A 17,806-nucleotide genomic window follows, 5' to 3' on the forward strand; every position below is an offset into this window, starting at 1 on the left:
GGTCTGACCGGGTGTAGCTTGGGGACCGGCACGAATAGTAATCAATAACTAACGTTACAACACGGGTAGGCAGATAATCAGCTGGTGCCTCGCCAAGCAATCGTGATGGAACCACCAGCGATGGGCTATGGCCATCCAGGTTAGTATCTAGGGTAGGCTGGCTTGACCTCTCTTGAAGATGGCACGCTTCACCTCCTTACTTAGGCCGACGCCTCCTTCGACCGTGCCATCGAAAATCTTCCTCCATCCGACCGCATTGAGAAGCCACACAACATACGCATTTGCTCCCTGCCATATGTACTCTCCCTCGCCGAGGGCCGGCTTCTTCGTCAGGACATGCTGCACCACTAGTCGCGCAAACTCTTCGGGTTTCATACCGTCTCGCAGATGAAGCCTGGATCTCTCCTTGAGACCCGGTTCACCATCGATGAAAAGACTGTCTGGAGCGAATCGCACCTTGTCGGGCGCCGTGAGTTTCGTCGATACCACTCCCATAAACAGAGTAACCACCTTGATGCCTAGAGGGGCTAGCTCGATCCTCAGGGTGTCTGAGTAGGAGGATACAGCCGCCTTGGAGGCGTTATACTGGGCAGCATATACATAAGGGAGCCGGGCTACGATCGATGCAGTATTGATGATGGTAGGCGGTGTGGTCGAGCCTGCGACCGAGGCGAGGAGGAGCGGCGTAAAGGCCCGGACCATATCGAACAGGCCAAAGACATTGGTGTTGAACATATCCCGGACTTGATCCTGATCGGCTTCAATCGCCGGAGCCTCGTACACTTGGAGGGTCAGCCCACATCGGAGCCTTGATGTATAGAGCCACTTACTCATGCCAGCGTTGTTAAACAAGACGTCGAGCTTCCCTTCAGTCCGCCTGGCGATCTCGGTCTTAAGGGCGGATATGCTTTCCGGCCGAGTCACGTCAAGCGTCAGGGTCTCGATGCCTTTCTCCTGGAGCAGGGCGAGCGACTTTGTGGATCGAGCAGTAGCAAAGACGCGAAATCCCTGAGCTGCGAACTCGAGAGCAAGTGCGTGGCCAGCTCCGCCCTCTGAGCAGCTATTCGTGGGGAGAGAGTGTCATGTTAGTCAGGGGGAAAGGTCAAGGTGAGGGATCAAGAACGTGAGATATGACGAACCCAGTGATGAGTATGGTGCGCTGCTTGGACATGTTGAAATTTTTCATGCGAAACCTGTTTTTGTAGATTGGATTGTTTATTTGACCTGCATCTTGATTCTTCTGCGCTCTATTTATCTGGACGTTGTTATCTATTATTTGGACATGAAAGTTGATTTGGCATTCCATGCCATATCACCTAGTCAGCTAGCTTTCTGTCGGAGGCTTTTTCGCATGGCATTTCTAATGATCTCTCTGTCGGAGTTGTTACGTCACACACTTCTAATCGTCCCTTCGGCTATGTTGACGGACCAGTGAAACGTAATTACTCCCGCCTCCTTTGAGCGCAGCCAACGATTTAATCGATTAGTGAACGGCCAGGTTGCTTGGACCAGACACTCAAAGCAAAAATTGCGGGGGCTTGGGCTCTGCACAGAACGGAAATAGTGCAACAGCCTCCCTGGGGTGCGTCCTCAGACACAGCAATCCCTCGAACAGAGTGCTTCAACTTTTCAGGTTTCTAGAGCGTCTGGGCACAACTGATATCACACAGTATATGGAAAGATGAGACAACCAGCTAGGGAGAAGGATGAAGCTATCGAGGTGGGTTGGCCATGTTTTCTGTATCCCGACTCCCCTTCACCTCCAGGCCACATTGGACATGCCATCTCCAGGTTCATCGTACCTAGGGTCTAGAAAAATCTTGCGGCTATCAAGACCGGGCGCTCACTCCTTCCAGGCACGCCGAGAGCGAAACCGCCGAGCCCAGCAAGTCTTTCGCCAGCGTCGACAGGCCAACAAGGAGGCACAGCGGTGCCGAATCCAGCAGCTCGAGAACACGGTTGAGGAACTGAGCAACGTCATCATCAGCTTCTGCGACGAGATGATCGGGACCGACGAGATTGCGAGGGAACAAAGGTTAATGGCTCGACTCCAGCGTTGCACGGCGCAGGCGCTCGTCCTGGCGAGGTCGGTTTCCAGCACGAGCGCAAACCACACGGCTCGGGAGACAGAGGACGATCGGAAGAAGATGGACACATATGAACCAAATCGGAGGATTGCAGATTCTAGCTTGCCACAGGTATCCTCGTGCCATCGCGCCGACAGCGCCGACGCAATGGGGCCTCCCCTCATTGACCAAGCTTGGCCCCAGACTCACCAACATGACTTGGGCACCAGCTCTTCTTTCCCGCTCCATCTTGTCGAGACGACCGTCTCTCGAGCATGCCTGTACCTCAATGGCGATGTTAACATAGCGGCCGAAGACCTGGAGCGTGCATTCGGTTTCTCGCTGCGCCTCCATACACGCCAGCAGCTCTTGGCTCACCTGCGGTGGCTGCTCGGGGCAGGCAAGGACGAGATGCGTCAAGCGACGGGGATCAACTGGAGTACAAAGGCCTGGTCTAGAGGAGGCGGCGGTAGCCCAGATCTGTTTTGGCCGTTCGCAGAGGATGGCAGCCCCAGCACAGTCGATGGCTCGGAAGACGACCTACAGCCCGAGTTCCTCACCGCGCTGGGTGTCCAGGAGCAACTTGAGAGCCTCGGGATCAAGGTCCTTGGCTCGGACTTGATGGAGCTGAGCATCAGCGGGTACGAGTCTCTCCAGGCCCGCAGCACCGCAGACTCGGGCCCTGCTTTGCTCGGTGCTGTTCGGCCCGCACGTGTTCCCAGCTCGGTGGGATCGACCGCCTTGATAGTGTGGCTAAAACCCTCTCTTCTCGCGACCAATCTGGCCCACGTGGCCATGTGCTTGGAGAAGGGACCAGTATATCCGCGCCGTGGGGTTGCCAGGGCGGTAGAGGCATCTGTGATAATGGCTCATGGAGGGTGAAGCTGCTGACGTGCGTGGGGACTATATATAATGGGAGAAGGGGGAGGTTCCCAAGCCTCCGGGTTCGAATCCTTTCTCGACATAATGCCGCGTTTCCAGCGCATTAGTTTTGAGATCGAGTGATAGGTATAGCCTTGGGTAGTGTGGTATGATTGGGGGTGTCTACTGGACAAAGTCACCCGGAGGTGCAAATATGGATCACTGTGGACAGCCGTGACCGGATCGCCAACACTAAGTGAATCATCTTTTAATACTCCTGTGCCATCAGTTAGAGACTTCTTCCTCCTCCCAAGACAATTAGCTATAGCTGCCTTTTTTGTTCTTCCTGGTGTGGCTGAGTTTTATGTAGTAGAGATAGCCCTGCTCATTACGCGGTACTACTACTTGCGCCTTTCCTGTCGGTCGACCTGTGAAGAGTGTAGACTGAAAATGTATAAGGGAGGAGTCTAAAGACTGAACAGAGTTGCCCCCCTTATTGTAAGTGACGTAAACTGCTGAGGCGATCAGCCGAGACTGGTTGAACAATTAATAATTGACCTTTGCGGATTTCAGATGATATTAGCTACACACTCCCGGCCATTATATAATCTCGCCTGATCAATTCTTGGGTCAAAATTATCAGCAACACTGTTTACGTAAACAACCCCGGATGTATGCGCTTCACTGGTCCCTCACACGAAATAACATACGTCTACCACTCCTCGGTGGAGGCATATATACTGCGGCCAAGCTCGTCTGTAAAGCTGGCGATGACTCAAGAATCAGCATCACCATTTGAATCAACTACAAAAATACCAAAAACACTTTCAGTCTACACCATCAACTATGGCTACCCGCACGATTGCAGTCATTGGCGGCACTGGCGCCCAGGGGATGCCCGTCGTGAGGGATCTAGTAAGGTCGGGCAACTATACCGTCCGGGCCTTGACCCGCGACCCGAGCAGCTCTCGCTTTAAGGAGATCCAATCCTACGGCCCCCCGGGTGCCGTGGAGGCCGTCGTGGGCACATTCACATCCGAAGAATCCCTCAGGGAGCTCTTCCGCTCTGCCTGGGGTGCCTTTATCAATATCGACGGGTTCAACTGTGGCGAGAAAACCGAGATCTACTGGTCGATCCGCGCGTACGAGCTCGCCATCGAGGAAGGAGTCAAGTTCTATGTCTACAGCAACCTCGCCTACGCCTACAAGCTGAGCGGCTACAAGCCCGAGTTCCGCGGCGGCCACTACGACGCCAAGGGTAGGATCGGCGAGTGGATCCTCTCCCAGAACGAAGAGGTGAGCCAGCGCCACGGCATGCAGGCCGCGCTCTTCTCGACTGGTCCGTACATGGACATGGCGATCCACGCTTACACGCCTATGCCGCCCCTCGTCGAAGATGGCGTCGTCACTTGGCGGGTTCCGCTCGGGGAAGGGGCCATACCCGAAGTTGCGCTCGATGATTGCGGCTACTACGTCAAGTGGTTGTTCGACCATCCTGAGCGCGCAAACGGGATGGATCTCGACGTAGCCATCGAGCACGCCACGTACACCCAGGTTGCCGAGGCCTTCCAGAAGGTCACGGGCAAGCCAGCACGGTACATTGATACAAGCTTCGATGACTACTTTGCCGCCGTCCCTGTTGCCGATCTCCCCACGGGTTACAACGCCGACCCAAAGGATCCGGCCACGATGAAATACCGAGATAACTTTACAGGTTGGTGGAATCTGTGGCGCCACTCAGCCGGTAACAAGGGCCTGATCCGGAAGAACTACGAGATTCTCGACGAGATTCACCCCAACCGCATCAGGACTGTTGAGGAGTGGTTTCGTCATGAGGACAAGCGAGGGAGGGAACTGGGGCTCGGGAGCCTCTGGGAGAGAGTCCAGCCCGAGAACATTGGCTTTGTGCTCAAGGTACATGATGACCAGAGACAGGGTGCTGCCTAGTTATGGGCCGCGATGCTAATTTCTTGCATCTTCGAAGACAGTTTGGGCTCTGCTCTTGGCAAAAGAAACTAGCCATTGGACAACATAGGAATAAAATCAGCACATTTTTACAAACATAATATAGCGCTCATCGTATACTATCACTTCTCCCACATAAAGATTACAATCTTTTCCCTGGAACAAAGATGAATAGAGTTGATAAGGCTGCATCAAGCGTAAATATGATAATAAGAACGACGATCCCGCGACGACTCAGTATTTTCTCGACATATGGTTCTCGAACGCGAACGAAGCTGAACGGCGTGTATTCGCTCAACTGCAACAACGCAATCGTGGGGTCAAGGGTGTATTGATAGACTGCGAGGCTGTATACCCCAATCGTGAAAGGTAGGATTAGCTGGAAGAATTGTTAGCCTGCGAGTTGTAATTCTGTTCAGGAAGTTTTACCCAAGCCCGTGTTTTCCTGTCTGTATCCAAAAGGATCAGGACAAATCCAACCCAAAAAGCGGCGAACAAGGACAACAGCCCAAGGACGAGGTGTAGGATCACCGTGGGCGGAGTTAAATTTGCCAGAGCTCTCATACGGAGAAAGCCGGGGAAAGCGTCTCTCTCCATCGCCTTAAAGACGTAGTCTTTAACAGCATCAAAAACTTCAGGATCATCACGGTCAGATACTTCCACTGCGGTGACCAGATCTCCGGTCATAGACCTAGGAAGGATGATCTCGCGCTCCGCACCGGGAAGGATATATGTAAATATTATCTTCTCTGCGGAGGCTCGGATGTCCTGTCTTGAAATCGTGCCGGCGGTAGCTGGACCCTGGCCTGTTGAAGGCCGGCTGCTACTCCCAGCAACGGGGCCTAGTTGTGTGTCGTTTGCATCAGATGGAGTAGCTCGACCTGAAACTCGCTCCCCTCGTAGAAAGGCAGATACTCGCCGATCGAGGTCTCCTTCCCTCTCCAGGGAATTGGCCGCGGACTCTTCGACATCCTCGGAGTTGGTTAACCGTATCGTCCCGTAGGTAGGCAAAGAAGAGTCGCTTGCACCTCCACGCAAGTTCAGTTGGGTGAGACGCTTCACACGGTCCTCGCCGACCTTTGAATTACGCCTGTTTTTGAAGGTAGTAAAGAAGTGCCGAGCACGGGAGAGTACAGTTGAAACACTCCCGGTGGGAAGCCAGTCTGTCGAGCCGCCACCTCTCAACGATGGATCCATGAAATACTCGCGAATCTGGTCTTTTGAGGGGCCCATATCAACTGGCGGTGGGGTTGGGACCTCTGTCGGTTGATCATCCTGAGAGAGGCGTAGCACCTGGCTAGATCGCTCCGGATCGCTCGTGCCAACGGTTCCCGACTCTTCTGGTTGTTGCTGTTCGCTCTGACCAGATGACGCCTGAAGATCACCGAGCAGTCAAGGCGTTTCAAGCTCAGGGTGTTACCTGGTGGATCTCATACGTTTCACTTGATCACTACGAAGACACACTATTCCAAAACATTCCATCGACGATCGTCGATGTGTTGTCAGAGAACCCCATTCTGCAATCGGACCAGGGCGAATGGCTCCTTCCACCCAAATTGACGATCGTGCCTAAGCGCTTTAGGCATGGTGACGGACCTTTGATCCCACCCGGGGCCAGAAACACCAAATGTCTATCGGATGGCTATGACACTGTTGGCAACGAAACTCGACTTGAGAAGCTCGGGGTGCGCACGCTCTCGGGGGAAGAGTTCTTGAGTGATCTAGAAGCCTTCCTTTCCGGTGATCAGGCCAAGTTTCAACAAATGGAGGCTGCCTGGCACGCCAGTGTGGCCAGTGTTCTCATTTCATTGATCACCGAGTCGGATGCGATCACAGCCATGGTCTATCGCAAAAGAATCTCAAATTGGAACTTGGTCCCAGTACTGAAGCGGGGGACAGAAGCAGGTTCTTTGCGGGATTGCTCTTGGGTCTCGGTAAGCCAAGGGACCATCTTCTTACCTCCAGATCCTCGCATCAGTCTAGGCCTTCCAGGAGGTCTGGGTCTCTTCGAGGTGCACCAAAGTGTTGGGGAGTACCCTACCTGGTTAGATCTTCTACGACTGCTGAAGGCTGAGCAGTATAGGGTGAAGAGAATTTGCGACATCATCGTCTCCCGCCACAAAAGCCCTGAATTTTTGCCGGCGAACCAGAGCCTGGATGATCTGGTATCCCATGCCTTGTTTCTCAAGAGAGCCCGCTGGAGCCCACCTGAGGGCAGTAAGGGGGACTTGTGGTTTGCGGCTAACAGCAACTCCTGCCATCGAGGTTCATCCATGTATGTGAGGGGAGACTCAGTCACGCAAGCGGGCGTGCCGTTCACAGCGGATGTCGTTTTCCAAAACTACCTTGCTCAATGTCCAATACACTTCACACACGAATCATATGAATCAGATCTGACGCCATACGACAAGGGGGCCGAATCATGGGTAGTCTGGCTTGCCTGATGCTTTGACCTCACAATCATTCCGCGGATGGCTCTCAAGGGCGGCTCTGGAGCAGGCCAGTTTACTGTTACGCCTGAATTCCAGTTCATTGTCCTAAATGACCCAGAAGCCGTGCTACAGCTGCTGCGGGAATTCTGGCATCTCTACCGTGTGTGGGTTGTTGACAAACATGGGGACAACTCGAAGAGCAGCTCCACACCAGATCAAGTGTCAAGACTAAGGATGAGAACGTTACTATCATCAATGACGGTTCCGTGTCTGGGAGGAACAATAGGGAAGCTACGCAACACCGTCTTGCCTCGACCGACTGTCACTCGGGGTATCAAGCTCTTGACCTCGATGCCCCACGAAGTACCGAAAGTCACCAGAACACATGGAGGGCAGGTCCTGACCACAGCGGCAGCTAAGCAGACTGAAACAATCAACAACCAAAGCCCACGAGCCGTAAACACTCCACCAAAGCCTCTCGTGGAGGCAACAGACTCTTCCGAGCAAAAGAAAAAGTCGGCTGGACACTTCTTGAGGTTCTTCAGACGTTTGCTGCCCCATTCAGCACGAAAGAGAACCTCTCTTCCAGAAGTGATAGACGAGAATCCAGCACTCGTGCCTAATCCACCACCACCTAACATTAGGACCCAGGTAGAGTGGCCCACGAGCAGGCCCGGAGTTGTACATGTATCAGAGGGTGAGGCCAAGTCCCCTGAGGACCAAACGGCGGCCTTCACAGCCAGTTTAGAATCCCGGCCATTTCTCCAGCTCGCGGATCCTGAAGACAAAAACTGGGATTTTCTAGAACACTTCGGAGTTCTTACCAAGATCGGCATGAATCACTTTCTGGTCCAACTTCGACATCTGAAAGGCTCGACCAGCACAACGTTGGAGACTGCTGCACTGCTCTATGAGCATATTGAGCATGTCATAGGGCCTAATGATATCAAGACTGCTCGGTACGTAGATTGGTTTTCGTCAGGGTTGTATCAGACAAAGTTTAGAGGCGCAACTGACCTTTGATAGCCAAGCTTTTATGACTGAGGAATTTACCCTCGTTCCAGATCCAGAGACGGCAGGCCTTCGCTGGTTAACGCTTGAAGAATGTGTCTGGGACGGTCCAGATTGCTTGAAAAGAATACCTCGATTGAAGTACATCTATCCTTCACGGATCCAGCTGTTTTTATACCTACTCAAGTGCCAAACCTCGGATCTCGTGATGCTCATCCAAGAAGCACAAAGGATACGCGAAACCAGCACATCGCGCAAGTCTTTAAGGCACTATCCAAATATCCAGATCTAAGTGAAAATTCAGCGCATCCGCTACGGGAGTTGCCGATCTTCCCCGTAACCCCGGCGAATGCTCCAACTGGGCCTTTTTGTCTCCGAACTGCCCTGGACTCGGATGCATGGTACATTCCGGACGATCTCAAACTCACTCGCGTCTTTGCCGACTTGGATGTATTGTCATTCGCTTCATCCTCGCTGGATTCATACAGGCCCCTCTTTGAAATGCTCGATCTGCGTCACCGCCTGCTTTCCGTCGCCGGAATGCTATCTCAGGTGAATATTCCGTCGATCAGCTTCCCGCAACGACCGATTTGGGGCCTTCTACCAAGGAGAGCCTTGGAGATGGTAGAGAGACTCAAGTTGTGAGTGCACTTTCTGTAGACTGCCTGAAGGGAACAGATCAGACTCAGGCTGCGGATGAAGCTCCAACCATCGTTGAAGACCAATCCGAGCACGAAGCTCCAGTTGATAATCCAATTCAGGGTGCCGGGACTCTTCAGGATGAGGCAATCAAAGGGAGAAGCGCAGCCCATGTCGAGAAACCTGCAGGAGTCCCGGATATTGTTGTGTCGCAAGCACCAGCCGCAGCCAATTCGGAATCCATGTCTCGTGCTGAGCAGTCCGAGAGTGAGGATACAGAGCAAGTCACGGCTAAATCGAACTCTCCGAGCCAAGGGGTCACAGAAAAGCAGGGGGGTCTGGAAAGTGTCACCAACAATGGAGCATCAAAGACCGTTCAAAAGCCTCGGCACACCAAAGGGGTTGAGCCCTCCATGACCCGGAAGGGCTTCCGAACGACACGTACCATTCCCGTCGACAACCATGACTTGATAGAAAACTTCGATCAAGTCACCTCAGAAGAGGATTCCAGCGGCGAGACCGAAGATGACAAAAAACGCCGCGGAAGGAGCCTGGGTCGTCGACCAGGACTCTCTCAAACTCCCTCGACACATGTTCTACCCTCCAGAGATCATTCTGCAGACAGGCCGGAGCCCCGTCCAAGAACACCAAAGCCAAGAGGTCGTGATGAGTCTTCTTTTGTCAACATGAATCAAGGCTGGATCACAGTTCCACGCCCGATGACCATCTTTTCGGGTGAAGATACCAAGGAGACGAGATACTTTGGCGAGCTATATGTAAGATATCTACCTGTATGCAAGTACAATATTCTTGAATTTTGCTCACATAAAAACCACAATAGGTGTCTCGCTTCCTTCAAATCTTCTTGGGAAATAACTACAGGCCGAACGAGCATTGGACGAGTCCTCTACGCGTCAGGAACGGCCACATGGAATACAGAACTAGGCTGTCGGATGCCTCTACTTTTACCATTGTCTAAACAGACAGGAAGCTTAGCAAGGCACTTGTTGACGGCAATCACGCCACGGCTGAGTCTCTCGCAAACGCAGTCACATTCCATCTGGAGGTCTGGGCTACAAACGACGCTTTGAGCACAAGGTTTGTGGTGCCGAACTCGCAATACACAAAGGTGAGCACTCTTTTCCACCACCAACTTTGTCATTAATTGTCCGAAGCCACTGACCTGAGGGAATATGTTTAGCTCAAGAGAATGTCGCTTGTCAATCAAAAGCACAAGGTGACAGACGTGTACATGCTGGTACGCGTCTACCAAATCCAGAAGGAACCCGGTATCTACATCTATGTTGATCCGTGGGGGCTGCAGCTGAGAGGAGACATTCTGCTCGAGACAGAGGCTAGCTACAGTGCATGCCTCCCTTACTCAACAGAGCCTTTCCTGAAATTTTCTGCCGCTGGCTTCACCAAGAATACACATGAGATATACAACGGCCTCGATGTCGGGTCGCGTGAAACCCGCCTCCTCAGACTACAACTACTGGACGATGGGGACGAAGATGACAAGCCCATTTGCGGATCTCTTGAAGTCTTTGACCTAGGCGATCTCGATGAACCATTTTGGGCCATCTCATACTTCTGGGGACCAGATCCAGACGGGCCTGCGCCGTCAACTTTCACGTCTGACCGGGGCAAGATGCCCATTACCGAGTCTCTTGCATCGTGTTTCAAGTGTTTGCGGCGGAAGAGAGTGTCCACTCTGCTCTGGGCCGATGCGTTGCGCATCAACCAGAATAATCCAATGGAGAAAGCACTTCAAGTCCGGCGGATGGGATCTCTGTATCATCAAGCAGAGAAGGTCTTGGTCTGGCTGGGCACGAGTGGTCACAAGAGTGAGAGCAGTCCCGCTATGGAGTTGATGGCCGATCTACACAGGCCGTTCTGCCACGCGAGAGGCCGCTGCCGTACGAGAAAGGGTCTTTCCGAGCGGAATTCAAAAGCGACTAGAGTCCTTGACTTATCCTGGAAGGAGGTGGATGGGTTTTTGGGCCACAGTTGGTTTACCCGTAGCTGGATCGTGCAGGAAGCCGCTGTCTGTCCCAAGATGACCATGGTGTGTGGTCAATCCGAGATGGAGTGGGATTGCTTCATGGAATCACTCATGGAGTGCAGCAATGGCCTGAACAGGCATGGTGGGCTCGATGACAACGGCGCCTTTCTGGCCAACTCCAGGCCCGCACTGGCCCTCCATAGCCTGCGGGAGAGGCATCAGGGGGGGTGCAAAGTTTGACTTTTTGAGGCTCCTCGACATGTTCTCGTACACTCAAGCCTCCAGGGCACGCGACAAGCTCTTTGCCCTGAAAAACCTGGCTAGAGACGTTGCTACAGAAGATCCCCCATTCGCCCCAGACTACGACTCCCCAGAGCAAGAAGTGCTGGCAAAGTACGCCAAAGGATTGGTCCATAGGGGAAGGGGGCTTGACCTTCTATACCGAGCAGGAGGCGACAAGAGCTCCAATATCTGCTCTTGGATTCCCGACTTGCTAAACAGCCAACGACGAGAGACGACCATCTCAACATGGGATGCTGCCGGGAGAGAGGGCGGCTTCTGTGCAGGAAGGCCTGTCCCACCCAGGATCCGTCTCCAGGACATGGGCTCTCAAAACGTTCCAATTATTGCAGAACGAGGCTCTATCATTGACAAGGTGGAAGACTGCTTTGAGCTGCACCTATCCGCTGGTATGAGGGTCGCTTTTGCTGATGTACTCGAGAGAATGCGGGGCTATACATCGCACCTCGTAGACTACCCGGGTTTCGAACAAGCCCCAGAAGCAACGGTGAGAAAGTGGACTGACAAGCTCATGATCAAGTGTCTTGTCGGGGATGCTCGTGGACCTCAAGTGGTCTCGAAACAGTCTACCACGTACTCAATGGGGGCAAGCAGGCGTACACCGACAACAACGGCGACATGGAAGGAGAGCGACTGGGAACGGATTCTCGACCTGGACCTGGGCCAGAATGCCTGGAAGTACAAGCAGGAAACATCCCCAGAGTCGCAGAGACGGCTCATGCGGTTCTGGGAGACAGCCGTGGCCTTTGCCGACAACATTCCACGCGCTGTCTTCGCCACGACCAAGAAGAGGTACGCCGGAATCATCCAGGGGGCGGCACAACCAGGAGACAAGATATTCATCGCGGATGGAGCCAAAGTTCCGTTTATCATTAGTCGCTCTGCGAGGGTGATAACGTGCTACTGGCTAGTTGGGGAGTGCTATATCCACGGCATCATGTACTCTCCGCCGTCAACGGCTCCTGACAAAGGTACAGATATTTTCTTGATTTAGTCGTTTACTTCTCAGTTTCATTACGATTTCTATACGACGATAATGGACGGGGCGAAGATATTAGGAATTGGATACTCTCACATGTGATGGAGTAAAGCCAGGGGAATAATATATAGAACGAGTGCAAATCGTGAAGGATTTTAACAAATACTAGTCCTTGGGCTGAGAGATGATGAGGTTAGGTGACCAAGAATCCAGCTCGAACCCACGCTGAAAGCTTTTTGCGTCTGATTTCACGCAAGATCCCCATTACAGTGCCTATTCATAGATTCAAATGAATTGAGAAGCAAACCCGAGAAGACCAAAAGCCACCAAGGCTGCAGCTCCGGCACCTCCCATGCGAGGAGCATCATTGGTGACCGTTGCAACAGCCGTCTCGTTCTCGCTAGTAAACCAATTGGCAGCCACCAGCTCCAGTCTTCCTTCATCTGCGAAAGTCTCAATATCAAACTTTACACGGTTGGTGACCTCGGTGCCGTTGAACTCCTTGAAACTCGGTGGAACCTGGAATGTGCTGTTTTGACTGCCAAAGAGGAGGGCGACATAGCGATGGGGTCCAGTGCCTGGAGGGGGAGCAGGACCAAAGTATGGGGCAAAGTCGGACATGTTGAGAGGGGGGCCTCCGGGGAGGTTCGTTACACCGAAGGGGATGAATTTGGCCCAGTGCAGGAATGGCGCGTAGGCGTTGCTGTCGGTACCGTTTGGCGCATCGAGATCGACTAGGACAATGACATGGGATGCGTTGTTGGATGCAAATCTGAGGGTGGGAGACATAGCTGCATCTATTTCGAGAATCAGTAAGACTGTTACTTGGTATATAGCTTGGAGAGTTTACCGCTGATTGGCACTAGGTCACCCTTCGAGGCGTTGATGTTGCCGTACTTGATTCCAAGGGTATTCTTGGTGGATGGCGAAAAGCCAGGAGGAGTCTGAGCCAGAGCTCCATTGGCAGCGAGTAGAAGAGCAGAGAGAAGTTTGAAGTTCATGTTGGGAAAATGACAACAGAAGAGGAGGTAGGGAGGGTTTTTTGGAGTGCTGTGGTGAAGTGGATGATGTTGCTTATTGACTCTGCGAGGCAAGACATGCAGATACTTATACCTTTCTATCACCCATATTAAGGGGAGAACTCGGAGATATCAACCTCCTAGATCCGGTCTGATCATTAATCACTCCCCATAGAAAAGTCTCAGCCTACGGTAATTATTGCTCGCATTCGCAAGATGAATCATTACCCCTGGTCAGATGGTGATGGCTTCAAACCACGCTAGCGAAACCTACCAAGTTGGGCTTAGCGCCAAGGCGGTGCTGACAGGGGCTAGGTACTACCAAGTAAGCTGCCTGAATAAAGCAACACTTGAACTCATCAAACCTCCAATTTCGAGTCGACATGCCTCGTCGAAGCCGTGGCTGTGCTGCCTGTAGACGTCGTCGCATCGGCTGCGATGGCGAGCTTCCAGTTTGCCGACAATGCCGCATCACGAATCGACAATGCTCAGGTCCATTACAGGGCGCCTTGGTCATCGACCAGACAGACCGCATCATATCCAAGAACCGACCAAAGCCAGAGATGATTCACCAGCCTTCCAACCAGTCCATGTTTGCTCACGCCTTCATCAATGAGTTCATCTCGTTCATCACGGCGAGGAACGAACAAGCCCGTCGTCGATCTTGGCTTACAGAGCTACAAAGCGGATCTATGGCAGAGCAAGGGCCTGCTCTCGAACTGTCGATGCAGGCGACGGCTCTGGCATACTGTGGGACTATCTCGGGCAATCTAGCTGCTGTCAGAGAGGCCTGTAACATCTACGGCAGAGCCCTCACAAAGCACTCAAGGTCCCTCACTCATGACTTGAGTTCACCAAAGGCGGCATCTCTCGGGACTTGTGTGATGCTCTCCTTTTTCGAAGCTATCTGTTCTACGAACCCTGTTGCATACGGTACGCATCTTCAGGCAGCAAAGAAGATGCTTGCCCTTATGCCGTGTGTGGCTGGCCATAAAGATGAGTTGGTCATCTGGCAACTGGGACAACACGTGCAATCTCAGTCGGCAGGTAACTTGATCACTTCCACGGACGATTAACTAATCATTACAGTTGTTCGTCATGCTTGCAACACCGGATCAGTACCTGCAACATGCACCAGTACCATCCCGCTGGACGAAGATGACTCAAGCCGAGGAACACCCCGCGACCGGCCAGCAGGGCGTTGACCGTCTTATGTATGGTCTCTTCTATCTCACAGACGTGCTTGTGCGGACATCATACGCCACAAAAGCCGACATGCTCTTGAATCCAGACCTAAGTCTTGAGATCGATCAATTATGGTTCGAGTTCCAGGAGCAGGCCACGCAACTAGGAGAGCTTGTCCAGTGGCCAGTCCCATCTGGAGCGCGATACCATGACCCATTCATTGCGATGGTAGTCGCCTACTTTGGAGCTTCTTGGGTCCTACTTAGTATCTTCGAACCTCATGCATCATCCTATCAGCTACGAGACTCGTGCCACGCGATCCTCGAGTCATCTCGCTTCCTTGGGGGTAAAAACCTAGGCTGTGCCCATCTACGCATGTTCTTCCCTTTGACTCTTGTGGCCATGTATGGCCCCTACAGTGAGCAGAGGGAAGAAGCATATAGGCTCTTGGGGCAGCGGATCCGGAACACGGCTTTCAAAGGCATGGGGTCTGTGGCTATTAGCCGGGTGCAGTCTGGTAGAATGGTATACCATGGATGACCGCATTGGAGTAATTACAAACTCTCACTCCGCAGTCAGATTGAATACACTTCTTATTGTCCTTTTGATTAGCTACTAGTCATTCTGTATGAAGACCGTTGTAACCTGAGCTGAAGTCGACCTCATTTCAGTACTTCTTGAGGTCCTATTCCTTCCTTGTAACACCGATCTCTCGCAGCTGTGACATCAGGTCCAGTGGGCCAGGATGTGCCGACTTGACTGCATAGCTACCATTATTCTCCTCGGCGGTGAAACGGATGTCACCGTAGATCTCAGCAAGGGCCTGCTTGAACTTGACCTTGTCATCGATGAGCTCTATGGAGAGTGAATAGATGAATGGAATTGGGACGTCCTCGGGGTATTGACCCATTCTGTTGTTGCTTGGGGGCTGTCCTCGGGGTACTGGGGAGTATTGTTGCTATTGTAAAAGCAGTCCTTGGAGTTTTGAGGGATTTTATTGTGTTTTGGGAAGCCATTCTTAGGGTGTCGCGGGAGTTTTTCGTTGTTTAGGAGGCTATATATGGAGCATTTACGAAGCTGTTTGTCGTTTGGGAAAGACTGTAGTGAGTCGCCTGGTGTCTACTGTTTAGTTTCAAGGCAGAGAAAGCATATCTTGGGCGAGAACATAGCGTATTTATAGACGCGTCCTCTCCCAGAACACATGATTCAGTTGGTGGTAATGGATCAACTGCGCCAAAGATTAAGGTCGTGTGGTCTTCCCAATGAGGAGTATCCCTCTCCGCAGCTCTACCCGCTCTGTCGAGGGTGAATAACCTCCAAAGCCCTTTGTCACATCATCAGAACCACCCAAACAAGCCAGCCACAAATCCTCCAATGACTGGCACAAAACTCCAATGATTCCACTCGCCACCCCCCGTCACCGATTTGCTGACCAGCCCATCAGCAATAGCCATGGACAGCCCACCGACCAAGCCCAGCCCGACCAGTCTCTTATTCCCAGTCAACCAGATCAGCGCAAGGGCGAAGCTGACAACGACGTTTCGGATGCCATAGATGCGCATGAGACCGAAGACGAGCTTGCGTGACTCGGGGTCTTCGGGGACTGGGAACTCGACGTATTTCAAGGAGGCTTCTGGCCTGAGGAGTGCGTTCAAGCCGAAGAGGGAGGGGAGGAGCCCGATGACAAGGGCGCCTCGGTAGATGAACGTGTCGCGCGTAAGAGACATGATGAGAATTTTGATGAGCTGGAGATGGTAAGCATGTGAGATGACGCTGGAAGTCGGGGTTAGAGGCGCGTTTTATAGCTCAGATCAAGCTGCGAAGGCCCCCGCATACGTAAACATCCATAAGCACGAGATTGACCAACCACGCTGCTTGAAGGTTGGAGTGAGATTTTAAGTCGCGTTGATCCCTACCTTTGTTTGCTGGGGTCTTTGGCACGAGCATGCACGAGAGCCATGTGATTGAGCAAGCGTCAATCAAACAGCATCTCCACGAGATATCCAGAATAAGTGTCGCGAAATATCTTGAATTAAGCAAGCCTTTGTATTTCGCATCCCTATATTTTGATCAGTGCGGACCCGTTGCTTCTGGAGTCTGACGACCTTGGCCAACTTGATCCTCAGGCGACGACTACCAAGAAAGCGCGTGCTTTCAAGGACGCCGAACTTGTAATCGGAGAAGAAGGCAGATAACATCGAGGCTGCGGCGATCAAGTCACAAAATAGGAGTAGCTTCCTATTAAAGATGTGAATCTCACGTCAGCCGGACTTGACGGCAGGGCATTGAATTCAGCCAGTCCAGAAACAGGGTATATGTTGCGATTCGCTCAAGTCATATTGAGCTGAAAAGATATTGACAACACATATGGCAAATAGGCAGCATGATCTATGTCGATATTGAGCTGTTGAGGAGAAGTCAGGTGTCTCTGACCTGATTACGACCAAGAACGCCTCAAAGGATCCCTTAACGCTTCTATGCAGGCAGAAGTATCTTTCCAGAATTGCTCAACTTGACATATTCCATTGAAATATTCTATTCGTAATTCTAACTCTTCCGTGTCCACGTATCTGGAGGATTCCATCGTTCATCACGGACTGAGTTGGCTACCTAGAATGACGATGAACCTACGAATCTCATCATTTGCTTCTTCCTACAAGCCTCGCCTGTTTCAAGAGGGAAAATTCCTCTGGAGGTATACCGTTGAAAGAAGCAACGCCGCGATTGGCCTGCGAAGCGAGCGAGTAAAACTCCGGGTGTTACTCTTACCAGACACTTCAAAGAGCAAAGAACCATCAACCGATATCACATTTGACAGAAGCAATAGTTCGAGATCGGGCCAAAACTCAACTCTAATCCCTAAAGGAACCTACAAGTCACATTTCTGCAGGGTAGGCACCCAACATTCCAGCACCACCCGCACGCAAGGAACTGAGTCACAAGCCCGGACACCCTTGCCAAGCGAACAATAGGTCTTTCATCATCTCCCTTCGAGTCTCGGCTAGCCTGGATAGATCCAGTTCGTGGCGGGGCCGCGGTCTCATGCCGCACGTGAACGGAAGTCGAGCGCAATGTTTCACACGGGTTCGGCCGGTTTGGAACAGTTGTAGGCGAGGAGGAGTGGCTGGAGGTTAAACGGTGGCGTCGGCGCCCTTGCGTTGGAGGTTGATATTCAGGCGTAGCTGCATACCTGCCAGGTACTAGAGCCGCTGGCAGCTCTTGGAAATTTCTTGGCGAGAAGTGGCTCCCTGGCTTTGGGGACTGAGGGCGGAATGGGGAGCATTGTATTCAACACCAAGCGCAATGATGGCGGAATAGTTGCGCTCTTTGTCAACTCCAAAAGC

The 17,806-nt window shown here is 52.3% G+C and overlaps 8 protein-coding genes across 8 annotated transcripts; 4 read left to right on the forward strand and 4 right to left on the reverse strand.

The window, feature by feature from the left end:
- Positions 1–147: 147 nt before the first annotated feature.
- On the reverse strand, positions 148–1,171 carry MRS44_002307 (uncharacterized protein; the record flags this gene model as incomplete). Its single annotated transcript, XM_046271542.2, has 3 exons — positions 148–782; positions 831–1,060; positions 1,140–1,171. 3 exons carry the CDS (start codon positions 1,169–1,171, stop codon positions 148–150), a joined length of 897 nt encoding a protein of 298 aa, XP_046126878.1.
- Positions 1,172–1,681: 510 nt separating this feature from the next.
- MRS44_002308 (uncharacterized protein) lies at positions 1,682–2,948 on the forward strand (the record flags this gene model as incomplete). The annotated part of the gene is made up of 2 exons (XM_046271516.2): positions 1,682–1,720; positions 1,857–2,948. The coding sequence occupies 2 exons, from the start codon at positions 1,682–1,684 to the stop codon at positions 2,946–2,948; spliced, it is 1,131 nt and encodes a 376-aa protein (XP_046126879.2).
- Positions 2,949–3,773: 825 nt separating this feature from the next.
- On the forward strand, positions 3,774–4,874 carry MRS44_002309 (uncharacterized protein; the record flags this gene model as incomplete). The annotated part of the gene is made up of 1 exon (XM_046282537.2): positions 3,774–4,874. The coding sequence occupies one exon, from the start codon at positions 3,774–3,776 to the stop codon at positions 4,872–4,874; it is 1,101 nt and encodes a 366-aa protein (XP_046126880.2).
- A 393-nt stretch (positions 4,875–5,267) lies between these two features.
- On the reverse strand, positions 5,268–6,125 carry MRS44_002310 (uncharacterized protein; the record flags this gene model as incomplete). The annotated part of the gene is made up of 1 exon (XM_065622771.1): positions 5,268–6,125. The coding sequence occupies one exon, from the start codon at positions 6,123–6,125 to the stop codon at positions 5,268–5,270; it is 858 nt and encodes a 285-aa protein (XP_065478843.1).
- Positions 6,126–6,259: 134 nt separating this feature from the next.
- Positions 6,260–12,273, forward strand: MRS44_002311 (uncharacterized protein; the record flags this gene model as incomplete). The annotated part of the gene is made up of 8 exons (XM_065622772.1): positions 6,260–7,318; positions 7,376–8,283; positions 8,351–8,442; positions 8,502–8,887; positions 8,944–9,750; positions 9,966–10,103; positions 10,176–11,121; positions 11,183–12,273. 8 exons carry the CDS (start codon positions 6,260–6,262, stop codon positions 12,271–12,273), a joined length of 5,427 nt encoding a protein of 1,808 aa, XP_065478844.1.
- A 270-nt stretch (positions 12,274–12,543) lies between these two features.
- Positions 12,544–13,259, reverse strand: MRS44_002312 (uncharacterized protein; the record flags this gene model as incomplete). The annotated part of the gene is made up of 2 exons (XM_046282538.2): positions 12,544–13,055; positions 13,109–13,259. The coding sequence occupies 2 exons, from the start codon at positions 13,257–13,259 to the stop codon at positions 12,544–12,546; spliced, it is 663 nt and encodes a 220-aa protein (XP_046126884.2).
- Positions 13,260–13,660: 401 nt separating this feature from the next.
- On the forward strand, positions 13,661–15,002 carry MRS44_002313 (uncharacterized protein; the record flags this gene model as incomplete). The annotated part of the gene is made up of 2 exons (XM_065622773.1): positions 13,661–14,305; positions 14,367–15,002. 2 exons carry the CDS (start codon positions 13,661–13,663, stop codon positions 15,000–15,002), a joined length of 1,281 nt encoding a protein of 426 aa, XP_065478845.1.
- A 145-nt stretch (positions 15,003–15,147) lies between these two features.
- On the reverse strand, positions 15,148–16,189 carry MRS44_002314 (uncharacterized protein; the record flags this gene model as incomplete). The annotated part of the gene is made up of 2 exons (XM_065622774.1): positions 15,148–15,420; positions 15,896–16,189. 2 exons carry the CDS (start codon positions 16,187–16,189, stop codon positions 15,148–15,150), a joined length of 567 nt encoding a protein of 188 aa, XP_065478846.1.
- Between the last annotated feature and the right edge of the window lie 1,617 nt (positions 16,190–17,806).

This window comes from Fusarium solani (assembly GCF_023522795.1).
Source record: "Fusarium solani strain SB1 chromosome Unknown bctg00000001, whole genome shotgun sequence".
Taxonomy (NCBI): domain Eukaryota; kingdom Fungi; phylum Ascomycota; class Sordariomycetes; order Hypocreales; family Nectriaceae; genus Fusarium; species Fusarium solani.